Source organism: Ursus americanus, chromosome 3 (assembly GCF_024610735.1).
Source record: "Ursus americanus isolate L20-20 chromosome 3, mUrsAme1.1.p, whole genome shotgun sequence".
In the NCBI taxonomy this organism is placed as follows: domain Eukaryota; kingdom Metazoa; phylum Chordata; class Mammalia; order Carnivora; family Ursidae; genus Ursus; species Ursus americanus.
Genome location: NC_142129.1, coordinates 36,879,000 through 36,903,024, shown reverse-complemented (window position 1 = coordinate 36,903,024; position 24,025 = coordinate 36,879,000). Strand labels below are relative to the sequence as shown.

At 36.5% G+C, this 24,025-nt stretch overlaps 1 protein-coding gene across 3 annotated transcripts in view; it reads right to left on the bottom strand.

Annotated features, from left to right (window-relative positions):
* IMMP2L (inner mitochondrial membrane peptidase subunit 2) overlaps window positions 1–24,025 on the bottom strand; it is an 825,524-nt gene that overhangs the window by 749,683 nt on the left and 51,816 nt on the right. For all 3 annotated transcript variants that reach the window (XM_087860894.1, XM_087860895.1, XM_045792831.2), the window contains exon 4: window positions 8,372–8,475. In XM_087860894.1, coding sequence (XP_087717020.1) covers window positions 8,372–8,475 — 104 coding nt within the window. The remainder of the gene's footprint in view (window positions 1–8,371; window positions 8,476–24,025) is intronic.

The following is a 24,025-nucleotide window of genomic DNA, read 5'->3' as shown; positions in this document are numbered from 1 at the left end:
CCTTTATTCAGATATTGCTTCCTCTGGCCCACTCTCTCTCTCCTCCTCCTCTTCTGCTACTCCAATTAGATAGACATCGGCCTTTTTCACTATGTGCTATACATACATCTTGCACTATTCGTTGTATGTCATGATCTTTTATCCCTCCGTACTCCAGTCTAGAGATTTTCTAACTGACCTTTCACCCTGTTAAAGGATCCTCTCCATGGCTGTATCTAATTTGCTGTCAACTTCATCAATTGAGCTCCTGTCTTCAGTTATACTAGTTTTAATTTCTAGAATTCCTTTTGATTTTTTTAATAGATTCTGATTCTCTGGTGAAATTATCCAACTTTTCATCAATTTTTTAATATACTGATTATAATTATTTTATAGCCCATATATGATCATTCCGACAGCTAGACCATTATGAGACTGTTTCTATTATTTGTTGTTTTATTTTGTTTTTGTCTTGGTCTTGGGTTCTGACACGCGTGGTGATTTTTTATTAAATGCCAAGTGTTGGGTACAAAAACTTATAGAGACTCTGCAGGATGTCTCTTGCTTCTGGCAAAGACAGTTTAAGTAAAGGCAGATCACATTAAAATCAGTTTATTACACATTAAAATGAGTTTATCAGAGGCTGCATCTCAATTTCTGCCAGTTATGGTCTATTTCTAGTTCTCCCTAACTCCTAGGATATACCCTTTAAGGGTCCCAATTAAAAGTATGGAGTATTTTGCCAGGGTCCTGCCTTGTCCTCCTTGAATTCTAGTTTGACTCACTAGCAGTATAAAATTGTCGAAGATTCTACTCAGCATCTCACTATCTTAGCTGCCACTCTTGGGCTTCTCAGTCTCACAGCCTGTGGTGCTTACAAAGTGACAAATAACCCAAGATAAAAAGTGGCACCGAATACAGGGTGTACCTCAATGTGGTTCCCTTCACTCCAGGATCTTTGCCCTTTGACAAAGCTACATTGCATGTAGATTTTTTCTTTAATGCAGTTTTATCATGTTTCTCAGTATGGGTCTTAGTTTGAAATAAACTAGTCTATACAGATGAAAGTGGAAATCAGATATTGATTGATCTTAGTAGCCTATCTTTATATATTTATCTATATCTTAATGGTTCCAGAAGAATTTAAAACAGGTTGGCCTACCTACATAAGTTTATTTTTCTGAGTTATATTTACTGTTTGAAACTTATATTGTGGGATGCCTGAGTGGCTCAGCCGTTAAGCGTCTGCCTTCCGCTCAGGTCATGATCCCAGGGTCCTGGGATCGAGCCCTGCGTCAGGCTCCCTGCTCGGCGGGAAGCCTGCTTCTCCCTCTCACACTCCCCTTGCTTGTGTTCCCTCTCTCGCTGTCTCTGTCAAACAAATAAATAAAATCTTTAAAAAAAAAATATTGTCTGCTTCTCCAAAATACTTATTCTCTGTTACAATTATTATTTAAGCTTATATTCAAAATGCTTCTCCTTAAGAGTTCAATCTGACTCAATACATATATAATATGTATTTGGGAGCTCCTTTATAAATGCGGTCCTGAACTTTCTTTTTTTCTTTTCTTTTTTTTTAATAAAAGGCACAGTGTTCTCAGAAACTGGATTTTTTCACAGTAAAAATAAAATTTACAACATAAGTAACTTTTTACAATAAAACAGTTACAAATATAAGTACCTACTATTTCATAGAATGATGCCTGTATAACTTTGTTCTTTGACAATTTCCAGTTATTGCTCAAAGGATATAAGATTTAGGAAATGGGTTGAGCAGAAGCTATGAATATCTCCTATAGTTATATTACCATAAAATCTCGATAATTCAAAATTGAAATTTATGATCACTGAAACATTTCCTAGCTCAGAACTAAGAAAATCTTTTGTTGCATAATTAAATGTACAACAATTGTGGAGGTAGTTTATCCTACTCAGGAAAGCAAATTGTTAGTAAGGACTACCTTAAAGGCACCAACTTTTTGTATGCCTATGAAGAGCGGTTACAGAATCAGTCTAATGTATATCAAATAATAGCAATAAATACTTACACTGTCTCATTTTTTAATCATTTGTAAATATACTTAGTAATGACTGCAAACTACAATCGGTAATTGAAAGTGCTGAAAACTAAATCTCTCATCAAAATAAACTGCAAACTAGATTTCATTGTCCACCATTTTTACAGTCAATTAATTTTAAAAGAAGGGGGAGGAGGGGGAAGAGAAGGGGAAAAAGAAAAAGGAGAAAATAAGATAAGAAATTTTGCTTATAGAACCTTTCTTTGAAAGTCATGGTCTTTGTAACCTTGTGTTCCTGAAATATTACCTACAAACTCAGAAAAATATTTGGCTATAAAGAAACAAAAAAAATTAGGAATGAGTACAGATTCAACAGATAAGCATCCACGATTATATTCTTCCAGCTCAACGGATAACTGGCTTTTAATACAATTTCAGGTCATCACTCAGTATTATCATTGCTCTGAGCACTTGTTCAAAACCTGAATTTGGTTTTTTAGCAGATTAACTTACCTTGGTGGATTAAGGATCTTTAAAAATTCACAAGCACTCAAGACACAAAGGTACTACCACCTTTCTTTTTTTTTTTTTTTTTTCCCAAAGGCTCAATTTTATTTCATCTATTTCCCTGGCTGAAATCTTCCTAACTCTCTGCTCACATTCACTGCTAGAGATGTAGCCATCATAGTGGCCATCTGTCAGAAATGGCAATTACTTTAGCATGTCACAAACCAGCTGCAGAAATTGTATGCACACTATATGTTCATAATAATGTCTTATTACTATTAATGAAGAGACTACATTTCATGAACCACTGTATCAGAAATTCATGACAGCAATGGGGATAATAATGATAGATGCCAAGATATCAGGGCCTGCTTTAACTCTTCGCTGAGAATGAGTAAGAGTCCTCAACCAAACCACTACCACAATATATAGAGGCATTATAGTTTGAAAGTAAGAACACAGGATTTGATGAGAGGCACTTCAAAACCTTGCTTTTCCATTTACTAGCTGTATGCCCTTAAGCAAGTTACTTAACCTCTCTCTACCTCACTGTTCTCATCTATAAAATAGGAATAACAGTACCCACTTGTGGGGGGTGGTTAAAACAAGGATTAAATAAAAATGAATATAGAACTCTTAGCCCAATGACTGGAAAACTATAAGCAATAAACAGTCAATACATATTAAAAACTGTTGTGGGGGTGCCTGGCTGGCTCAGTTGGTTGAGAATGTGCCTCTTGATCTCAGGGTCATAAGTTCAAGCCCCATATCAGACGTGGAATCTACTTAAAAAACAAACAAACAAATAAACAAAAAATTGTTGCGGATACCTTTTCTTCTCTCTCTCATAGACTGCATGACTTTTTTCTTTGTCTTCGGAGCTGATCACCCCCATACTCTTACCAATACAAAGTGTTTAGCTATCTTGGGGAGTCTGCCTTTGCTTCATAGCAAGTACCTTAGTATTTCTCCACCCCAGACTTTAGGATCTCACATTAGCTCACCTTAGACACACTCCAGGAAAGCAGCAGTGGTTGATGGGAAAAGGTTTAGACACAGGGATGTCTGTCCAATACAAACAGAGTGCGTGCCACGTGTTTAATTTTGAATTTTCTACTAGCCACGTTAAAAAAAGAAAAGGAAATGGTTTAAGTTGGTTTTAATAATGTATTTTATCTGACTGAATATACCCAAAATATTATCATTTTAACAAGGGGCAGTAACCACTTCAGCTGCTCAACAGCCACATTTGCCTGCTAGGTCAGACAGGACAGGTTCAGAGTCAAGTGGACCTGGATTCGCACTCTGGCTCTGCTCTTCACTTGCTATTTACTTGCTAAATCTCATGTTCACTGTGTTAAAAATAACCATCTCCAGATATTGTTATGAGAATTAAGTAAAAAGTGAAAAAGTGAACAGCACAACGCCTGATATACAGGGATACTCATTAAATGAGAATTTCCCCACCCTCACCTTCTACTCTAGAACTGAACATGGGCTCAATATAGTATCATCTGTGACCCAGCCTTAGTTCCTTCTCTATCTGTACTATAAACGTTAGCCTTTCCCCACCTGCCCAGCTCTCCCCCCTTGCTTCCTAGCAGCAGTAAATGAGACTGTGTGGACTTCTGGAAGCATGGAGTCTCTTAGTCATGACCCAAGTACGTGGTCATAAGAAACCAAAATGACTTGTGCGAGAGCATTTACTTCTCTGGCCCTGTCTCATCCGCCTCTAGTTTACCGCTGCTATGACTTCCCCACAGCTGCCATCAACAGCAATGCTTCTCCACTGGAACATACACGGACCTCAAAATTTCTAAAGGTAAGGATTTTTCTACAAAATAACTGGCAGAACCCTTCGAAAGTATCAAGATCAAAAAAGACAAAGAACAAATGAAGAACTATCACAGATTGGAGGAGACTAGAGAGAGATTAAAAAATCAAAATGAAATATGGGATCCTCTGTAGGATCTTGGTGTAGAAGAAGGACATGAGTGGGAAAACTGGTGAAACTCGCATAAGGTCCGTAAGTTAGCTAATAGTACTGTATCAGTGCCAACTCCCTCATCTCAGTAATTGTACCATGGTAATGTACAATGTTAATTTAGGGGGGGATAAAATGAATAGTCTGCTGATCTAATGGATAACATGGCGACTACAGCTGATAACACCATATTCTTTCATTGAAATTTGCTAAGAGAGTAGAACTTAAATGTTCTCACACACAAAAGGTAAATATGTAAGGTGACAAATGTGTTAATTAACTCAATGGGGTGAATCCTATATATATATCATTCCTTTGTACACTTTAAATATTACAATTCATTTGTCAATTATACATCAATAAAGCTGAAAACAAAACATTGGAGGTTATATGGGAACTCTCTATACTATTTTTATGACCTTTCTTGAGGTCTAATATCATTTCAAAATAAAAAGCTAAAACACTTTTAAGTATGATTATTTGAAACTTTATTACGAAGGAACCTCTGTCCCCATGGATTTGTTAATTGATATATCACTGTAAATATGCCACTTATGTTAAGCCTATTGCAGTAAGGCCACCACACAAGTTAATGAAAAGTCAATTTCAAGGTATGGAAAATCCACCTTAATCACCACTATTAGTTCGCAAATCCACTAAGAGAGTATGATGTCACCTATATACACTCAGTAATACCAAGGACTTGATGACAGCAAATAATGTTTTATGTGACGAGTAATGTTATTAAATAACTACATCTTTTGATTTAACATTACTGAATAACATGCTTAAACATTAGCTCAACTGAGACCAACTTTTCACAGAAAGAAAGTGACAGGAAAAGATAAGGAAGAGAGACAAACAAGCATATTCTAATATGTACCCCCTCAAACCTTCCATGCTTTCGGGAACAGCCTTGGTCAATAAGCTCTGTACAAAACCCACTGCAACAGAAAAGTAAGTCTGTTCTGCTACAGCATGTGTTTCTGTAACGTGAGTCAGCTCACAGGGACTATGGAGAAAGGGTTTCAGTATAAAGCAGAAGCTGCATTAGTTCATATGGAATTTTTTCCCAGATCATTAATGCGTTGCCTCATTAATAATAGCAACTGAAAGCTAAGTACACTAACGGCAATAAGCCAGGAAGGAATCAGTATTATATATTCAATCCTTCTCTTATAAGTACTTATTGCAAGGTTAACCCTGATCTTTTGCTTTAAATATATAAACAAACAAACAAATAAATAAATAAAGGTAACACTGAACAATGAGCAGAGGACACACCTCTGGTATCAGTACATTTTGTACAAAGCTTGCAATCTTCTCACTATTTGTAACTTCTGATGAAAATGTCCCTCTGCCCTTGTATACAGAGAAGAGCTCAACCCTTCCTTACCTCGCCTTCCATCAAGTTACCTTCAGCTGTTTCATGTTAAATAAATTCTACATTTACTGCAGTGCTTATTTATAAAAAATTTCATGTCGTTTAAACTGCGCTAGCAGTTTTATTGAATTGTTATTGTTTTCATTAGTGCTCTATTTACAAAGTTGCATAAGCCCTACTACTTTATGAATTTGCAAACTGCATATATAATATTATAATAAAAATGCTGTATTTCCACACTATATACTGAATATATAAAATGCTGTCTCAGGATTTTTTAAAATATAAATGATCTTACTACCTTATTTCCAAAGATTTTATGTATCAATGAAATGTGTCATATCAACTTGTAAACAAAATGACAAACTACATTTTCTATTTAGCCTTAAACTCATATTTAGTCATGCATTTCTTGAGTCACACATTTCTTAAACAGATAGAATGCTCTGATATAATAATGATAATTATCATCTAAGTTAAAACCAGACTAATACATTTTGTAAGAAAAACAAATATTCAGTGTTCACATGAATTAAATATATATTCATGAACATTAATCAAACCAACAATCTTCTCAAATGAAGCAGTCTACAAAATGTATAAAAATAATAAAGACATTTAGAAAGCATTTTTGCTCATAAAACTAAAAAGATATTTACATGTCTTTTATACAGTATTACATCATGCTAAAAAAGAATTAAGCAAAAGACTTTTTGTTTATTCCTCAAAAAAAAAAAACAATCATTGCTTAATGATTATTTGTTGTTAAATAATATAATACCAATCACTAAGCATTCTTTTATGTAAACGGCTCCTTCTAGCAACAAGCATTATGAAAGAAAATTTGCGTTATTTGCACATGAGATACAGCACATAATTAACTCATTAAAAATGCAGCTCAACCCAAGGAGCTATAATTTATTATATCAACCCCAATTCACATATACTATTTTTAAATTAATTTATATAATAAATATCAATTAGTTTAATATTTACATAGGAGAATCGTGTTCTCTTTTTCACATAGTCTATGATGTGCTAGCATACTTTATGGACCCATGCAACCCTGAATTTCAAGGAGCCTTTTTTTTTTCCAATTACCTATTCAAATTTACTTGCTTAGAGATAGTCAGCATGTTTCTCTTGGAGAAAAAAAAAATACTGCACAATTGTCTGCTTATAGTGTGACCTCTTTCACTTGGGTGGGTATCCTCTCCATCACCGACTAAGTGAGAATGTAACCTTGTCAAACCAAAGGCAAAAGAATAATGAGCACACAACAGGCTAACCCAGCATGGAAAAGGTTGTTAAGGAGGTTGCAAAAAAAGTACTCTGAATGACAAAATAAAAGAGTAGGTTAATATTAAAGGAAGCACTCAAGAATATGAGAAGCATTTAATCCCCATCTTTGGATGTCTGCCATGCAAAACTCCAGTCAAATGTATTTATTTTATTAGTTACTAACCAGATTTAGCTAATATGTTTTCAAATGAATCCTGGTAAAACAGGCTTGAAGGAGACACATTTATGAAACATCTATTTCCACAAAGCGCTAGCCAAAGGTAAGTATGAACAAGTAGGTCATATTTTGTCAAACGATTATATTCTCATCCAACAACAACAAAAAAAAATCATTCCAATTAAAGAACCAGAAATATAAACTGGAAGTCTTCACCAAACACTAGGATTTCACCATCGTTAAAACAAATGACAATAACTGCTATATTAATTGCTACCCCGATGCACTAACTGCCATAACAGGCAAGCCCAGGAAAACATTTTTATAAGTAGCTGAAACCAGAAGAAATCAGGCAAGTTCTGTAACAGTCTTCTCAGTGTGAATTTACTTTTAAAACAAACAAATCTCAAATCTAAACCGTTCAAGCACGTGCTGGGACTATGTATTATATCATTGCGTCAGTTATACACACTTTGACATTCTTTTTCTACATTAAGACTGGAATGAAATTCTTGTCCCTGACCAGTCATAATACATTAACAGAGAAACAGTGCCACCTTTTGGTCCCAAACAAAAGCCTCCAGGCTGCTAATCTTCCAAACTGCCTTATTTCAGTTCAAACACTGAGACATACATGGAAATGTCACTGAATTTCAGTTGCAATTATCATCTTGTAGAAATATTGTGAACCTACACAAACTAATAAAAATGAAAGTAACATTAAGGTTGCTTCCAAGACGCAAAATTTCAAAATAATCCAAACTGATACCAAATACATGTACTTTACATCATCAATATAATTTCTAATCAACATTTCATTAAAGACATTTTACCAAATTCCAGGATGTCAACCAACTGATATATTTTAGATATAAAAGAAAAACTTTTTTATAGCACTGTTACATTTCAAAATTTATTCTTAAAAATAATTACATTTAAAATGTACCTATTAATAACTGGTGATGATATTAACAAATTACCAGTTAAATCAATTATAAATAATTTTATATATAAATATAATATGTTTCTGATTTACTTACACCAATGACACAATGTCACCACGTTGTACTTCAAAATTCCTCACTTTCCAGTGGTTCAAAAGCACCACATCAGATGATTGGCTCCCCCCAGGATTCAAAGAAGGCTAAAAAGTAAGGAGAAAGAGACACATCTATCATTTGTATTTTTCAATCTTCATGGTTCCTTGCACTTCATAGCTCTAGTGCAGTGCAATAAAACATTTCTAATATAGTAGCTTTCAATAAATTGCTGTTCTAAAGTAACTGCCAATGATGAGTTTTCAAAAAGACTCATCGGTATTCTTCACAGGTGAACCGGGAGAAGAAATACATTACCAATACTTATTTGAAAGGAAAATGTGCTAGATATTCAGATCTTTACTAAGCTCCAGTAAAGAGGTATGAAAAGCTTTAAGAAGGATTATTTAAAAAAAAAAAGAGAGAGAGAGAGAGAGAGAGGAGGAAGAAATGAATCACACCTCCCAAAGGAATATTCAGATAGGATCTAATTCCACAGTAGTGCACATCATTGTTCCATTTGGGGAAAAGAAGAAATAATCTCCAATCAACCAGGGAAACAGCCATATGAAGAAGAGAAGGGAGCAGAAGAAACAAGAGATGGGACAATTAATGGAAGATGTGGGCATTTCCCACGCTGACCTCTCTTCTAGAGAGAGCAGGGAGCGAGGGTCCTGGTCCCAGTTTTTACCTAGGAAGTGACCTTCAGCCTAGGATTCAGACGAGTCTAGATTTGCCTGAGGACTGATGGGGCAAAAACTGAGACCCGTTTTGTGTAAGAATTCATCTGAAGGTCGGGAACCATCTAGGCATAAAAATTTGATTGAGGAACCATGAAGCCAACACACCTGTCACTTGGACAGGGGTGCCGAAAAAGCCAGTGGAGAACAAGTCTGAAACCTGAGGTGGGAACAGAGAAAATAAGAAGAGAGTAAGAAAAACTAGGAGAGCTTTCTCGCCAGTGCCTCTCCTGGGTGTCTGAGAATGCCATGAGGGGAAACCGCAGTCTCCGCGGTAGTGGGGAGGGGGCCAGACTGCAGCTGAGCCTCTCCCCCCTCACTGACAGCGGCGGCGAGAGGAGACAACAGCCACAGCCACTGGAGCAGGAGCCAGATAAACAGTGGGTGCCGCACAACAGCCAGCCCGGGAGCAGCAGGGATCTCTTTTTCAAAGATTTCTGAAATTAGTTGTAGATTTCCACAAAGCTGATGTCAGCAAAGCTGTAGAAGTTTTGTGTGGGGGCAATTATCATGATCTAATTTTTTACTCCCCAGGTTTTTTCGTGGCCAGAATATAGTGGACATCCCTGAAGATCTCAAACACTCCCACAGCTTCTACCAACTCCTTTACGGGATGATGCCTAAGTACCGCTATCTTTATTTTTAAATTCCGGGCTACTCATTTTACTTGATTATCTCATGTAAAACTCAGTACGACTGAATGGAATTTGCCATTATTTCTTACCAAGAAAGGTTTTCTTTCTTATTTTCTTACATATTAGTTACCATTTTCCTGGTCGACCAGCTTAAAATCTTGGTCATCTTTTTACTTCATATCTAACCAATCACCAAGCCAAGGAGTTTTTTGTTTTCTTCATCAAGTCTTTCACTTATGGCCCATCTTTCCTCTTCCCTCTCCCATTAACGTACTTCAAGCACCAATCTGTCGTATAACTCACCATGTATCTACACTAATCACTTTCACCTCCAACTCAGAAAGGAATGATTCCATTTCTTTCCAGCTACATGATTTTGAGCAAGTTATTTAATTTTATTATGTTTCAATTTCCTTACTAGGAAAGTGGTAATAATTAGTAACTTAGTTAATTAGTAATAATACACAATATTAGCCAACACTGACCAAGTGCTTACCATGTGCACTGTTCTATTAATGATAACCAGGCATACTGAGGGCTCACCATGTGCAATGCACTGTTCTAAGAGCTTTACAATCATTAACTTACTTGGTGAGATCATTCACTTCAAGTGCATAGAACAGTTCTTGACCCATGGACAAGTTCTCAGTAATTATTGGTAATACTGTATCACAATTTTAATGATAGGTAATTTGGTGTCCTTTCTCAGGTTCCTCCTCTGGCTCCATAATAAAGAACAGAGCTGATATAATAGGATGAATCCAAGGGGCTTTGTTGGGCCATGTGCTAGGGAATGGAGCTTTTGCCATCACACAGTAGGGTTAGATTAAAAATTCAGCTTCCATAGGGGTTCATTCCCTCTCATTCATATCTCCATCTTTCTCTGTCTTTAAGTTTAGTATCTTGTGAGTCCTTTTCCCTTATTTATTTCTATTTTTCCTCCTACACAACTGATGTAATAAAGGTGGCCTGGGAGAGACCATCTGAACCATACAGAGAAAATCTCCTTCTCATTCTACTTTGACTGGGTTTGTTTCTTTTCCTTGCCATCAGATTAGTGAAGAACAAAAGTGATTTAGCAATTTCTCACTGATCTTCCTTAGCCTCTTTTATTGGTGTTTTTCAAGTTTGTGACCACCGCTCATAATGAGAAATGCATTTTACACACATGCACGAACACACAATTCTGAACAAAATTTCACAAGACAATAATTACCTTTACTACATGTACCCTGATATTTTCTATTCTCTTCTAATCTGTTTTGAAACTTCTGTCTATAACCAACCATATTAAGTTCACATCTACTGTCTGGATTTTGCAACCTACTAGTAAGTTGCAATCCACAGTGCTAAAATCATAGCTTTAGACAATTCTTCTTCAACCATTAACCTATGAAGGTTGCATTTTTCCAGAACTCCACTTTTAGTTCATTCACTCCTGTTTTTAAATTCTTTCCCTGAAAAATCTCATCAACATTCTCAGTTGAGAATGTCACCCACATACTAATGACTTCTAAATGCATAGTTTCAAAATCACTTCCTCCTCTATCCTCAATCCTCAGCACTTCACACTACAGCACGTGCACATAGTAATGTAATTTTTGCTTACCTGTGTGTCTCCACAACTAAGCAAGAAGCACTTTTTATCCATTATGGTAACCCATTGTTATACTCCCAACACCAACTACTTCTCTGAGATTCAGCTCATAGCTCTAAGTGGTTGCTTGTCATCTCATCTGATCAAGTCATTCCTTTACCTGAAATCCTTCACTGACTTCCTAATACTACCAATGACTGGCTTCAAGATCAAAATCAAGACACACATGATCTGCAGGACCCTATCAATCCCCACTTACATAGTTCCTACCGGTTAAATTAAACCATAAGTAAGTTATTCACTGACACTTCCAAGGCATCACATGAACAAATATATCTGCCTGAAATGTTGTCCCCTCTTTCCACCTTCTGCCATCTTGTTAACTCATACAGCAAAACAACATTTGCGTCTCATGAAGCAATTTCACAGGGATTCTTTCCTAACCCTCATCTCTCCTTCTCCCCATTCCCAGCTTCAGTGTCCATTAGGTGATCAAAACTCTCAAGTTCCCCATCACCAACCCGTGATCATTTCTATCACAGCATATTCAAATGTGCATTGTAATTATTGCCTTGTCTCTCTTTCCAAGAGTCTGTAAACATTTTGAGAATATGTTGTTTCTTATGTCTGTGTTCTTCACACATAGGCACATAGGGTGATTAATAATTTTCAGTGGAAAGATGAAAAATATCAATTATTAAAATTCCCAAAAACTTCCCAAATTAACATGCCCAGAAGAGAGATCATATTTCACTCCAGTATCACCATTCACCCTGTTCTGCAGACTAAAATACTCTTGAGTCAGCCTCAGTTTCTTACTCTCCCTTTGGGTCTTTCATCATCCAACTGTTCCTCTGCCCAGAATACCTTTCCCCTACTTGTAAAATTCTACTTATCTCTCAAAGAACAGCTTGGATGGCGATTTCTGTGTGAAGCCTTAAAAAAACAAACAAACATACAAACAAACAAACACCTTCAGTTTCCTTGTAGAAATTAGGAAATTACATCCTGGTGCTCCAAGCCCGAGGACAAAAGAATCCCCATAGACTCAAATCTTGACGCTTGGATTCATCTTCCCCTTAGAGGATCACCCATCAACCAGCTTTTCTAACTCCAATTGGTAGAGCCAAAAGGTAATGAGTTGTAAACAAAAGATCTATGTAGGGAAAAAAATCCCAGAAGGAAGCATGTCTAATTTCAAACAGTCAAATATTAGAATCATCAGTCAACACCTAGAAGACCTTGTTTGATTTTATAAAGGAAACAACAGAGTTTTCTTTTACCTTTCCTCTCCTCTACAGGGTTACATTGAATCATTCTCCCATCTGTGCTCCCTTAGCTATTTAGGTTAACTTCAGTTAACTCTTAAAACCTTGGTATATGTACCTGCCTACATATATCTCTTTCACTCAACTGTAAGCTTTTCAGTTGCAGAAATCATGTCTTACCCATGTTTGTATGCCCAGAAGAAGGGCTAGAAAATATTATTTCTATACTTCAAAGTTTAAAATATTGAAGGTTTTTAAAAGCATTTTTAAATAAGATGGTTCCTAGGCAATGTACATTATCTGAACAATGTCTACATTTCTTTCAGTAAAAACATATTCTAGGTAAGTCTAGCAAGAAACCTTTTCTGCAGCATCAAGCTAGGCAACTTAAACACTAGGAATAAAGTTGAACAGTGCTTTATTATATGCATAATGAAATAATGCTAACATAGTATTCATTGTGTGAAATAGAATAAAGCAGAATAAAATTTTCACAAAATAAAATTTTTTCTTTACAGTTCATTTATGAATACGAATAATACATATAATAAAGAAAAATTTTCTTAAATTGGGAAACTGTTCTACAGGACTATAACAACCATAGTTCTTTGTACTTCAATTTAAAAACTTATTAAAAAGAAAAAAACACTTTAGTTCCTGAGTTTCCTAAAACAACTTTTGAGAAGAAAAATAATGCACTAACTTCAAAATGAAAAATTTATATGAAAATGAAGAAAATCTCATTCGAATAATGCTATTTCAGAAAAATTAGTAAGTCATGTTATTACTTGGAAATTTTACATCTCACTTTCCCTTGTGGGAATGGCAGTTTATGCTTCAGACAGAGCAAGTAATCTTTTCAAATCAAAGAAGTTATACACACGAAATCTAAATTAAAAGTCATAAACTTTCAGAGACGAATATAACCAGAGTCTACATTTTCTTGTCATATTGTTAATACCTTAAATCCTAGATTCACTGAGACTACATCAAAATTATAACCAACTTAAGATAATCAACTTTGGAAGTAAAAAACCTCAGAGAATATTTAATCTGGGAGTTTCCACCTCCATATCAAAATGTGTGACTGTGTTAGATGTTCCTCCTAGTAGTCAAAGACCTTTCCAGTAGTAAGGGGAAAAACATTGATAATCATTGGGATTACAAACCCCACAGCTGTCCTGCCCGCCTTTTCTTCAGTGACTAGCATCTTCAAACTCAATCTATTTGTGGGCTTCTCCATGTAACATTAAGGTTAAAAATCAACAACTTACCCAAAACCAGACAAAGGCCCCACCAAAAAGAAGAATTACAGACTAATACCCCTGATGAACATGGATGCAAAAATTCTCACCAAAATATTAGCCAATAGGATCCAACAGTACATTAAATGGATTATTCACCACAACCAAGTGGGATTTATTCCCGGGCTGCAAGGTTGGTTCAACATCCACTAATCAATGTGATACACTACATAAATAAAAGAAAGGACAAGAACCATATGATCCTCTCAATAGATGCAGAAGAAATATTTGACAAAGTACAGCATCCTTTCTTGATTAAAACTCTTCACAGTGTAGGGATAGAGGGAACATACCTCAATATCATAAAAGCCACATATGAAAAGCCCCCATCGAATATCATTATCCATGGGGAAAAACTGACAGCTTTTCCCCTAAGATCAGGAACACGGCAGGGATGTCCACTATCACACTGCTGTTCAACATAATACTAGAAGTCCTAGCCCCAGCAATCAAACAACAAAAAGAAATAAAAGGCATCTGAGTCGGCAAAGAAGTCAAACTCTCACTCGTTGCAGATGACCTGATACTCTATGTAGAAAACCCAAAGACTCTACCCCAAAATTGCTAGAACTCATAAAGGAATTCAGCAAAGTGACAGGATATAAAATCAATGCACAGCTGATTTCATACACAGTGATTCCATACACTGAGAAAGAAGGAGAAATTAAGGAGTCAATCCCATTTATAATTGCACCAACACCCGTAAGATGCTTAGGAATAAACCTAACCAAAGAGGCAAAGGATCTGTACTCAGGAAACTATAGAACACACATGAAAGAAATTGAGGAAGACACAAAGAAATGGAAAAACCTTCCATGCTCATGGATTGAAAAAAGAGATATTGTTAAAATGTCTATGCTACCTAGAGCAATCTACACATTCCTTATCAAAATACCATGAACTTTTTTCACAGAAATGGAACAAATAATCCTAAAATTTGTATGGAACCAGAAAAGACCCTGAATATCCAAAAGAATGTTGAAAAAGAAAACTAAAGCTGGCATCACAATTCCGGACATCAAGCTCTATTGCAAAGCTGTAATCATCAAGACAGTATGGTGCTGGCACACATAGATCAACGGAATGAAATAGAGAACCCAGAAATGGACCCTCAACTCTATGGTCAACTAATCTTTGACAAAGCAGGAAGGAATATCCAATGGAAAAAAGACAGTCTCTTCAACAAATGGTGTTGGGAAAATTAGACAGCACCATGCAGAATGAAACTGGACCATTTTCTTAAACCATACACAAAAATAGACTCCAAATGGATGAAAGACCTAAATGTGATCAAAATCCTAGAGGAAAACACAGGCAGCAACCTCTGTGACCTCGGCCACAGCAATTTCTTGCTAGACACGTCTTCAAAGGCAAGGGAAACAAAGGCAAAAATGAACTACTGGGACTTCATCAAGATAAAAAGCTTTTCCACAGCAAAGGAAACAGTCGACAAATCCAAAGGACAACCAACAGAATGGGAGAAGATATGTGCAAATATTTTATCAGATAAAGGGCTAGTATCCAAAATCTATAAAGAACTTATCAAACTCAACACCCAAAGAACAAACAACCCAGTCAAGAAATGGGCCGAAGACATGAACAGACATTTCTCCAAAGAAGACATAAAAATGGCCAACAGACACATGAAAAAATGTTCAAATTCACCCAGCATCAGGGAAATACAAATCAAAACCACAATGAGATACCACCTCACACTGGTCAGAATGGCTAAAATTAGCAAGTCAGGAAACGAAAGATGTTGGCAAGGATGTGGAGAAAGGGGAACCTTCTTACACTTTTGGTGGGAATGCAAGGTGGGGTAGCCACTATGGAAAAAAGTACGGAAGCTCCTCAAGAAGTTGAAAATAGAGCTACCCTACGAACCAGCAATTGCACTACTAGGTATTTACTCCAAAGATACAAACATAGTGATCCAAAGAGGCGCCTGCACCCCAATGTTTATAGCAGCAATGTCCACAATAGCCAAACTATGGAAAGAGTTCAGATGTCCATCTACAGATGAATGGATAAAGATGATGTGGTAAATATAGATATAGATATAGATATAGATATAGATATAGATATAGATATAGATATAGATATAGATATAGATAGATATAGGAATACTACTCAGCCATCAAAAAAATGAAATCTTGCCATTTGCAATGAGGTGGATGGAACTAGAGGGTATTATGCTAAGCGAAATAAGTCAATCAGAAAAAGACAATTATCATATGATCTCACTAGTATGTGGAATTTAAGAAACAAAACAGAGGATCATTGGGGTAGGGAGGGAAAAATAAAACAAGACAAAATCAGAGAGGGAGACAAACCATAAGAGACTCTTAATCATAGGAAACAAACTGAGGGATGCTGGAGGGGATAGGGGCTGGGGGATGAATTGGGTGATGGACATTAAGGAGGGCACATAATGTAATGAGCACTGGGTATTATATAAGACTGATGAATCACTGAATTCCCCCTATGAAACTAATAATTAATTGAGTTTAAATTTTTAAAAATCAACAATTTAGAGAAGTCTTTTGGATAGCCCTTGCTCTAAGAACAGAGAACTGTGGTCACACCTCAGCACCATTCCTTACTAGCCAGACTACCTTAAACAAATCATGTAACCTCTCTAAGCCTCATTTCCACATATATAAAACGGGGATTGCAGTACCAACTACAGGGCTGTTATGAGAAATAAAGAGAAGGTCCACAAACTGTTAGCACAGTGCATGATACAGAGTAAGTAGTCAACAAATTAAGATGATAAAGAGGATGCTAGCAACAACAGAACAAACGGAAGCAAAATCAAGTATTCTTTCTGAAAGATTCAAGGTAAGAAAAAGCCTTTACATATTGCCCTGAATGTTTTTCCTTTTAAATATTAAACTGGAAGTTTTCAAGCTGAAAATTCTACCTCTTATTTCTAAATGCTTGATGGATTGTTTCTTCATTTTTTTTAAGGAGACAAAGTCAACATACTTTTTTCTTTTTTTAGAGGAGAGAGAGACAGATGGGAGGGAAGGGCAGAGGGAGAGGGAGAGAGAATTTTAAGCAGGCTCCATGCCCAGCATGCAGCCCGACATGGGGCTCAATCTCACAACCCTGAGATCACAACCTGGGCTGAAATCAAGAGTCAGAAGCCTAACCAACTTAGTCACCCAGGCGCCCCAAGTCAATATACTTTTATTCTGGATCTCAATTGTTTTGCTTTAAGGAATTAATTTTCCCAAAATTTAATGTGCACAACTATTTAGTTAAAAATATTTTCTATATGGTGGGGCGCCTGGGTGGCACAGCGGTTAAGTGTCTGCCTTCGGCTCAGGGCGTGATTCTGGCGTTACAGGATCGAGCCCCACATCAGGCTCCTCTACTAGGAGCCTGCTTCTTCCTCTCCCACTCCCCCTGCTTGTGTTCCCTCTCTCACTGGCTGTCTCTCTCTCTGTCAAATAAATAAATAACATCTTTTAAAAAAAAAAAATATTTTCTATATGGGGGCGCCTGGGTGGCACAGTCGTTAAGCATCTGCCTTCGGCTCAGGGCGTGATCCCAGCATTCTGGGATCGAGCCCCACATCAGGCTCCTCCGCTAGGAGCCTGCTTCTTCCTCCCCCACTCCCCCTGCTTGTGTTCCCTCTCTCGCTGGCTGTCTCTGTCAAATAAATAAATAAAATCTTTAAAAAATATATTTTCTATAAAAACATTGTCCATTATGTTTTAAATTACCATCTTTAACATACACACATATACATAGACATATAAAAAGATATTCATCAAAAATCCAAGTCATTAGCTCTAATGGATGAGATTACGGTTTCCTTTTCTTTCCTTTTTTTTGGGGGGGGGGGAGGAGGATTCTTGTAACATTAAAAAAGGTTATGGAATGATCTCCTCTGACCTAGGTATTATATCATTCACTCTAAGAAAGACAACATAAGTCAGCACATGTTAATAAATTATGCTAAATGTAGAAACAGCAGATTTCAAACCTGCTTTTGGAACAAGTACAACACAGCAGTTGGGCTTTAATGCTATCTCTGATCAAAGACTATGCTGAAGGATTTTTATTCCTCCTACAAACAAATATCATTGTCAAGGTATCCTAAATTCTCAGCTGGTGTCTAAGTTCAAACCAAATGACAGTTTTGGGGAAATTTATGTCCTGGTTTAGAAAAATAAAACTCCCCTAGAACACTGAACAGAGACATGATGGATTTCTTACCTTGTAAAATTTAGCCACAGCCATCAATCAGTAAACGATATTATTCTGATTTTGATTTTTTTCTATAAATTTCTTATTCATGTTTTTGCACATTCATTTTTTAATTAAAAAAAAAAAGTTCCCAACCTATAATTCACTACCTGTCATCCACCAACAAAGCCTGGTTTTAACCTCACTTCTCTGCGTGCAGTGCTTTCGAACCTTTCAGGCCTATAAAGAGCACCACCCACCCTGGCAATATACAATCTAAAAATGTTTGAACATTAAATATTGTGCTTTTCAAAGAGATGGTACCCAGTTAGAGCCATGAGGAACCAGCAGTAGCTCTCAGATTTCTTTTGAAGAACTGTTATTTAGAGAAATGAGGATTGTCTTTTTTTAACTGCAGCACTGGCCAAGTGAAGCATGAAATACAGTTAAAATAAATGTATATTCTGATTATAGAATTATTATTACTATGAGAAGCCACACTTTGGAAAGAATGTGGATAAAATGGTCTAAAGTGTCATCTTCCTTCCCTATTTTTTTAAAGATTTTATTTACTTATTTGAGAGATAGCAGAGCGAGAGAGAGAGAGATCATGCGCTTGGGGGGTGAGGGGATGGGCAGAGAGAGAGAAAGAAGTAGAGTCCCTGCTGAGTAGGGACCCTGATGTGGGACTCGATCCCAGGACTCTGGGATCATGACCTGAGTAGAAGGCAGACGCTTAACCGACTAAGACACCCAGGCGCGCCCTTCCCTTGTTATTGAGGCTTCTAGAGTTCTGGGATTTGTCTCACTAGGTGTACAAAATAAAATGGGTAATAACTGCGCCCAAGTCTGCATGAAGATTTAAGTTAGAAATGGACCGTTCCTTTCAGGTAAAGGATACTTATCACTACCCCTTAATACTTGACCCCCTTCAGTGACCAACCATCTAATTCAAAAATTATTCAAGCTTTTGCCCTTAGGTCCCTTAACCTGGCAAGGGTATTAAAATCTAGAGTCATACATATATTATGCTTGTGCACTAGAAGAAGACATTCAAATCATAAGGCATCTCAGGAAATTTATACTTATTAAGCCCTAGTTACATCTGACACTTTATTAATAAGTAAAGAATAATGGGTTCTTCATGCTTGCTCCAGCTTCCAGAGGCTCCCTCACAGGGGTGTCCAGAAATATCATGAAGTTCCCACTAGAAATCCCTCTCTACAGAGTCACTTGAGAGCTCTGCTCTAGACCAGTCACCCCGCCTTGACCAAACAGTCCTGGCAGCCTCTTTCTGCTCACATGTGTAGACTCTGGGCAGAACCCACAGGAGCTGGACAAGAGATACACTCTTCACGTGTCCAACTTAAACAAGAGGGGAAAAAAGGATGCCTTCCCTAAGGATATGAAGCTATAAAAATTCATTCGTGCTTTCTTTCATGTGTTCATTCCTTCACCCCTGAAAACTAATGAATTCCAACTCTGACAGGCACTGTGCTAGGCAATGGGATTTTTCACCCTTGCAAATCCAGATATGGACCTAATCACATTTTATTCAGAGATCTGAGAGCCTTTTTAAAAACATAATTTGTTTTAATCTCATCCTCCTTTTTAAAGACATACAGTTCTTCAAGCATTCCCCACTTAAAATTAGAGGGAATATTTTCTTCCCCCTTTTGATATTTCTGCATGAAATTTCATTCACATAAAAATAACTTGTTATTTCTGTAGATACTTTCTTATTTTTTCTTTAAAAAGCAGGTCCTTAGGGCTATATTAATACAATTTTAAAATGGACATATACCATATTAGTTTAATTTGGAAGCACAGCGAGTTGCTAATTTTTCATTCTCCTAACCTTTTGATGTATTTCCTATGCACCATAGAGTGACGCATCACAATTTTATGGGTATTCTCATATATTACTTGAACAAATAAAAACCTTTACAAACTATCTACAAGGTAATTTGTCAAAACATATCTAAAGTCTTTAAAGTGATCTTACCCTTAGACCTGGAAATGTCACATTTGGTTAAACAATATGGTACAGGGATACTAAAAGCCATTAAAAATCACACTGCAGAAAAATATTTAAGGATATTTGGATATGTTTGGCAAAATAAATTAGGTGAAAATGTAATAAATTAAAAAAAAAAAAAACTTGTGTGAGCCAGTATAGAGAAAGAAGGGAGAGACGGGGGGAAGGGGGAAGGAAAATTGTACAGAAAAGGATGAGAAGAATTTATAATGGTTGAGAAATGCAAATTTTGAAGCCCTAGGCTTAAATCTGTTTAATTTTTAACAAATTAATCTCTTTGCTCCTGTTTCTTCATCTGTAAAATGGGTAATAGTACCTTCATCACAGGGTTATGGGGGATACTAAATAAACTATTATATTTACACTGAATACTACACTCTAATGCCCAAAAACAGGGATCATTCAATATTTTCCAACTATTAATGGTATAGAATAACATCTTAAAATTAACTAATTCTGGAAGGTAGTGCAGATTATTTTCATTTTGCATATTTTTCTATATTTTCCAAGTTTTCTTCAATCAATATGCAATGCCTTAGAGCAAGAACAAACTAATTTTTTAAAGAGAAAAACCATCTGATTTTTGGATCCTTTTATTACAGGTATTTATAAAGTATGTTTTCTTCTTTAACAAATTCTTCAGTGTTTAAGCATCCCCTTAGCTCAGATCACTGTAACTAGATGGCAAACTTTCTGGTTCAATGCAATAGTGCAGTAACTATAAAACACTACCATTAAATATGTGTATGGTGTTTCCTTACTAATAAAATAGATATTGAGATAGCTTTCCAAATTAATAGCTCTAATTAACCATGACAAGAAATAGATCATGTATAATTAATGAGATATAAGATTTATATAAACATTTCTACATATTATCAACAAGACAGAGTGTTATATGCAATATAAGCCAGCTATAAGGATACATCTATACATTGGTACCAAGATACACCTATACACTTACAAACCCGTAACTTCCTCATAAAACTGAATAAAGCTCTCTTAGTCCACGATAGGTCTAGAATCTCTCTAATGTGTCCCCCAGACTAGAAAAAAAAAAAAAAGAGGTTCATAATAAGGTATGTAGCAACAGAAAAACCTGATTCAACAAATAACAAGTGTTTTATTTTTAGTAGGTTGCTTGGATGATTTCTCTAGCTGTACAGAACTCCAAACAGGCCATTTTCCCCAACAGGTACAAGGGCATACCAATCTATTTACTTCATTTCACTTGTACAATATTTGTTAACAAATCTGTGAAGATGAGACCATGGTTTTAGATCCTTAGCTTCTCATTGTTGAACTTGAGGCGGCATCCTACAGGGAGGGGAAAAAAAAAACCCATTCTAGAAGAAAGGAAGTGTATCAGTAGAAATTAAGAATTACATGAATCAAAGCGATCAGAATTAAAAGGTTCAACTGTGTAGGAAACAAATAGCATATTAAAAGGAATTAAAAAGCACTGTGACAGATAAAAGAGACAAAAGTCCTTATATTACTTATTTATTGCTACAAAATAAACATCATAAAACGTAATACAAAATCATTTGTTTGCTCTTGATTCTGCAATTTAAGCTATGCTTAGCTAGGTGGAAGTCAGCTAGTCCGACCTGATATCACTCAGGCAGCTACAACCATAGAGATACAAGTGGCCCCAGAGGACAAGCTCCACTGTGCAAGCAGCTAACAAGCCTCTGTTTGCATGTTGTTTGCTCTAATTCCACTGGCCGAAGGGATTAATGTGGCCAAGCCAAGAGTCAGGGTAGGGGACTACACAAGAGCTTGGGAACCAAGAGGCATGACTCATGGGAGCTGGTGGTGGAAAAGGGGACATTAATGTAACAAAGTACCAAAGTCCTTTTGCAAAAGGACTGAAGTCCACAGTTGAGGATCCTAGGGTGCAATTCAAGTGCAGTTCATCTTGAATCAGAGGCTTATGAAGTAAAAAGACAAGCTATCCGTCCCCCAAACACCCAACGTGCAAAAGAATGACAGGAACAGGATAAACACAATAGATTTTTGAAAAAGAATGGGAGAAATCACAGAAGTCATTTGTCCATCACAAGTCTGATATCCACCAGCAGATGTCAGGGCCTCCTACTCCAGGGATAGGAATGTTCTTTAACTGGGACCCACTTCATTCTCTGGGATAGTTCCCTAATCTGTTGTTGTCCACGGCTCTTTGCTCTGCCTGATGGGCTTTTGACTCCAAGATGGGTTCTTTTTAAAAAGAAATGCTTCTGGGGGCGCCTGGATGGCTCAGTTGGTTAAGCGTCTGCCTTCTGCTCAGGTCATGATCTCAAGGTGCTGAGACTGAGTCCTATGTTGGGCTCCCTGCTCAGCAGACAGTCTGCTTTTCTCTCTCCCTCTACACCTCCCCCCACTTACGCTCTCTCTCTCTCTCAAATAAATAAAATCTTTTTTAAAAATGCTTCTGTTCATAGTAAGCAGGGGCCCAGAGGCCTCTTTTTAAACTGACCATCCCTTTTATTTTTCTCATTATTTTTTTAAATTTTAATTACAATACAGTTAACATACAGGGTTATATTAGTTTCAGGTGTACAATATAGTGATTCAACAATTCCATACATTACTCAGTCCTCATCGTGATGAGTGTACTTTTAATCTCCTTCACCTATTTTACCCATCCTCCCATCCACCTCCCCTCTGGTAACCATCAGTTTGTTCTATATTGTTAAGAGTCTGTTTTTTGGTTTGTCTTTTTTTTCCTTTATTCATCTGCTTTGTTTCTTAAATTCCACATGAGTGAATTCATATGGTATTTGTGTTTCTCTGACTTATTTTGCTTAGCATAACACTCCTAGCTCCATCCATGTCATTGCAAATGGCAAGATTTCATTCTTTTTTATGGCTGAATAATATTCCTGTGTGTGTCTCTGTGTATGTGTGTGTATGTGTGTGTGTGTGTAACACTTCTTTATCCATTCATTTATTGATGGACACTTGGGCTGCTTCCATAATTTAGCTATTGTAAATAATGCTGCAATAAACTTTGGGGTTTGTATATCTTTTTGAATTATTTTTTTTGTATTCTTTGGGTAAATACCCAATAGTGCAATTGCCTGATCATATGATAATTCTATCTTTAAATTTTTGAGAAACCTCCACACTGTCTTCCAGAGTGGCTGCACCAGTGTGCATTCCCACCAACAATGCATAAATATTCCTTTTTCTCCACATCCTCACCAACACTCATGTTGTCTCTTGTTCTTTTGATTTAAGCCATTCTGACAGGTGTGATGTAATATCTCATCGTGGTTTTGTTTTGCATTTCCCTGATGATGAATGATGTTGAGTATGTTTTCATGTGTCTATTGACCATCTGTATGTCTTCTTTGGAGAAATGTCTGTTCATGTCTTCTGCCCATTTTTTAATTGGATTGTAGTTTTTTTTACTGTTGAGTTGTATAAGTTCTTCATATACTTTGCAAACTAACCTTTACTGGATATGTCCTTTGTAAATCTCTTCTTCCATTCAGTAGGTTGTCTTTTAGTTTTGATTGTTTCCTTTGCTGGGCAGAAGCTTTTCATTTTGAAGTACTCCCAATAGTTTATTTTTGCTTTTGTTTCATTGCCTGAGGAGATATATTAGAGGTATATCTAGAAAAATGTTGCAAGGGCCAATGTCAGAGAAATTACCGCCTGTACTCTCCTCTAGGATTTTTTATGATTTCAGGTCTCACATTTAGGTCTTTAATCCATTTTGAGTTTATCTTTGTGTGTGGTGTAAGAAATTGGTCCAGTTTCATTCTTTTGCATGTGGCTATTCAGTTTTCCCAACACCATTTGTTGAAGAGACTTTTTCCCATAGCATATTCTTGCCTCCTTTGTTGAGGATTAATCGACCATATAATTGT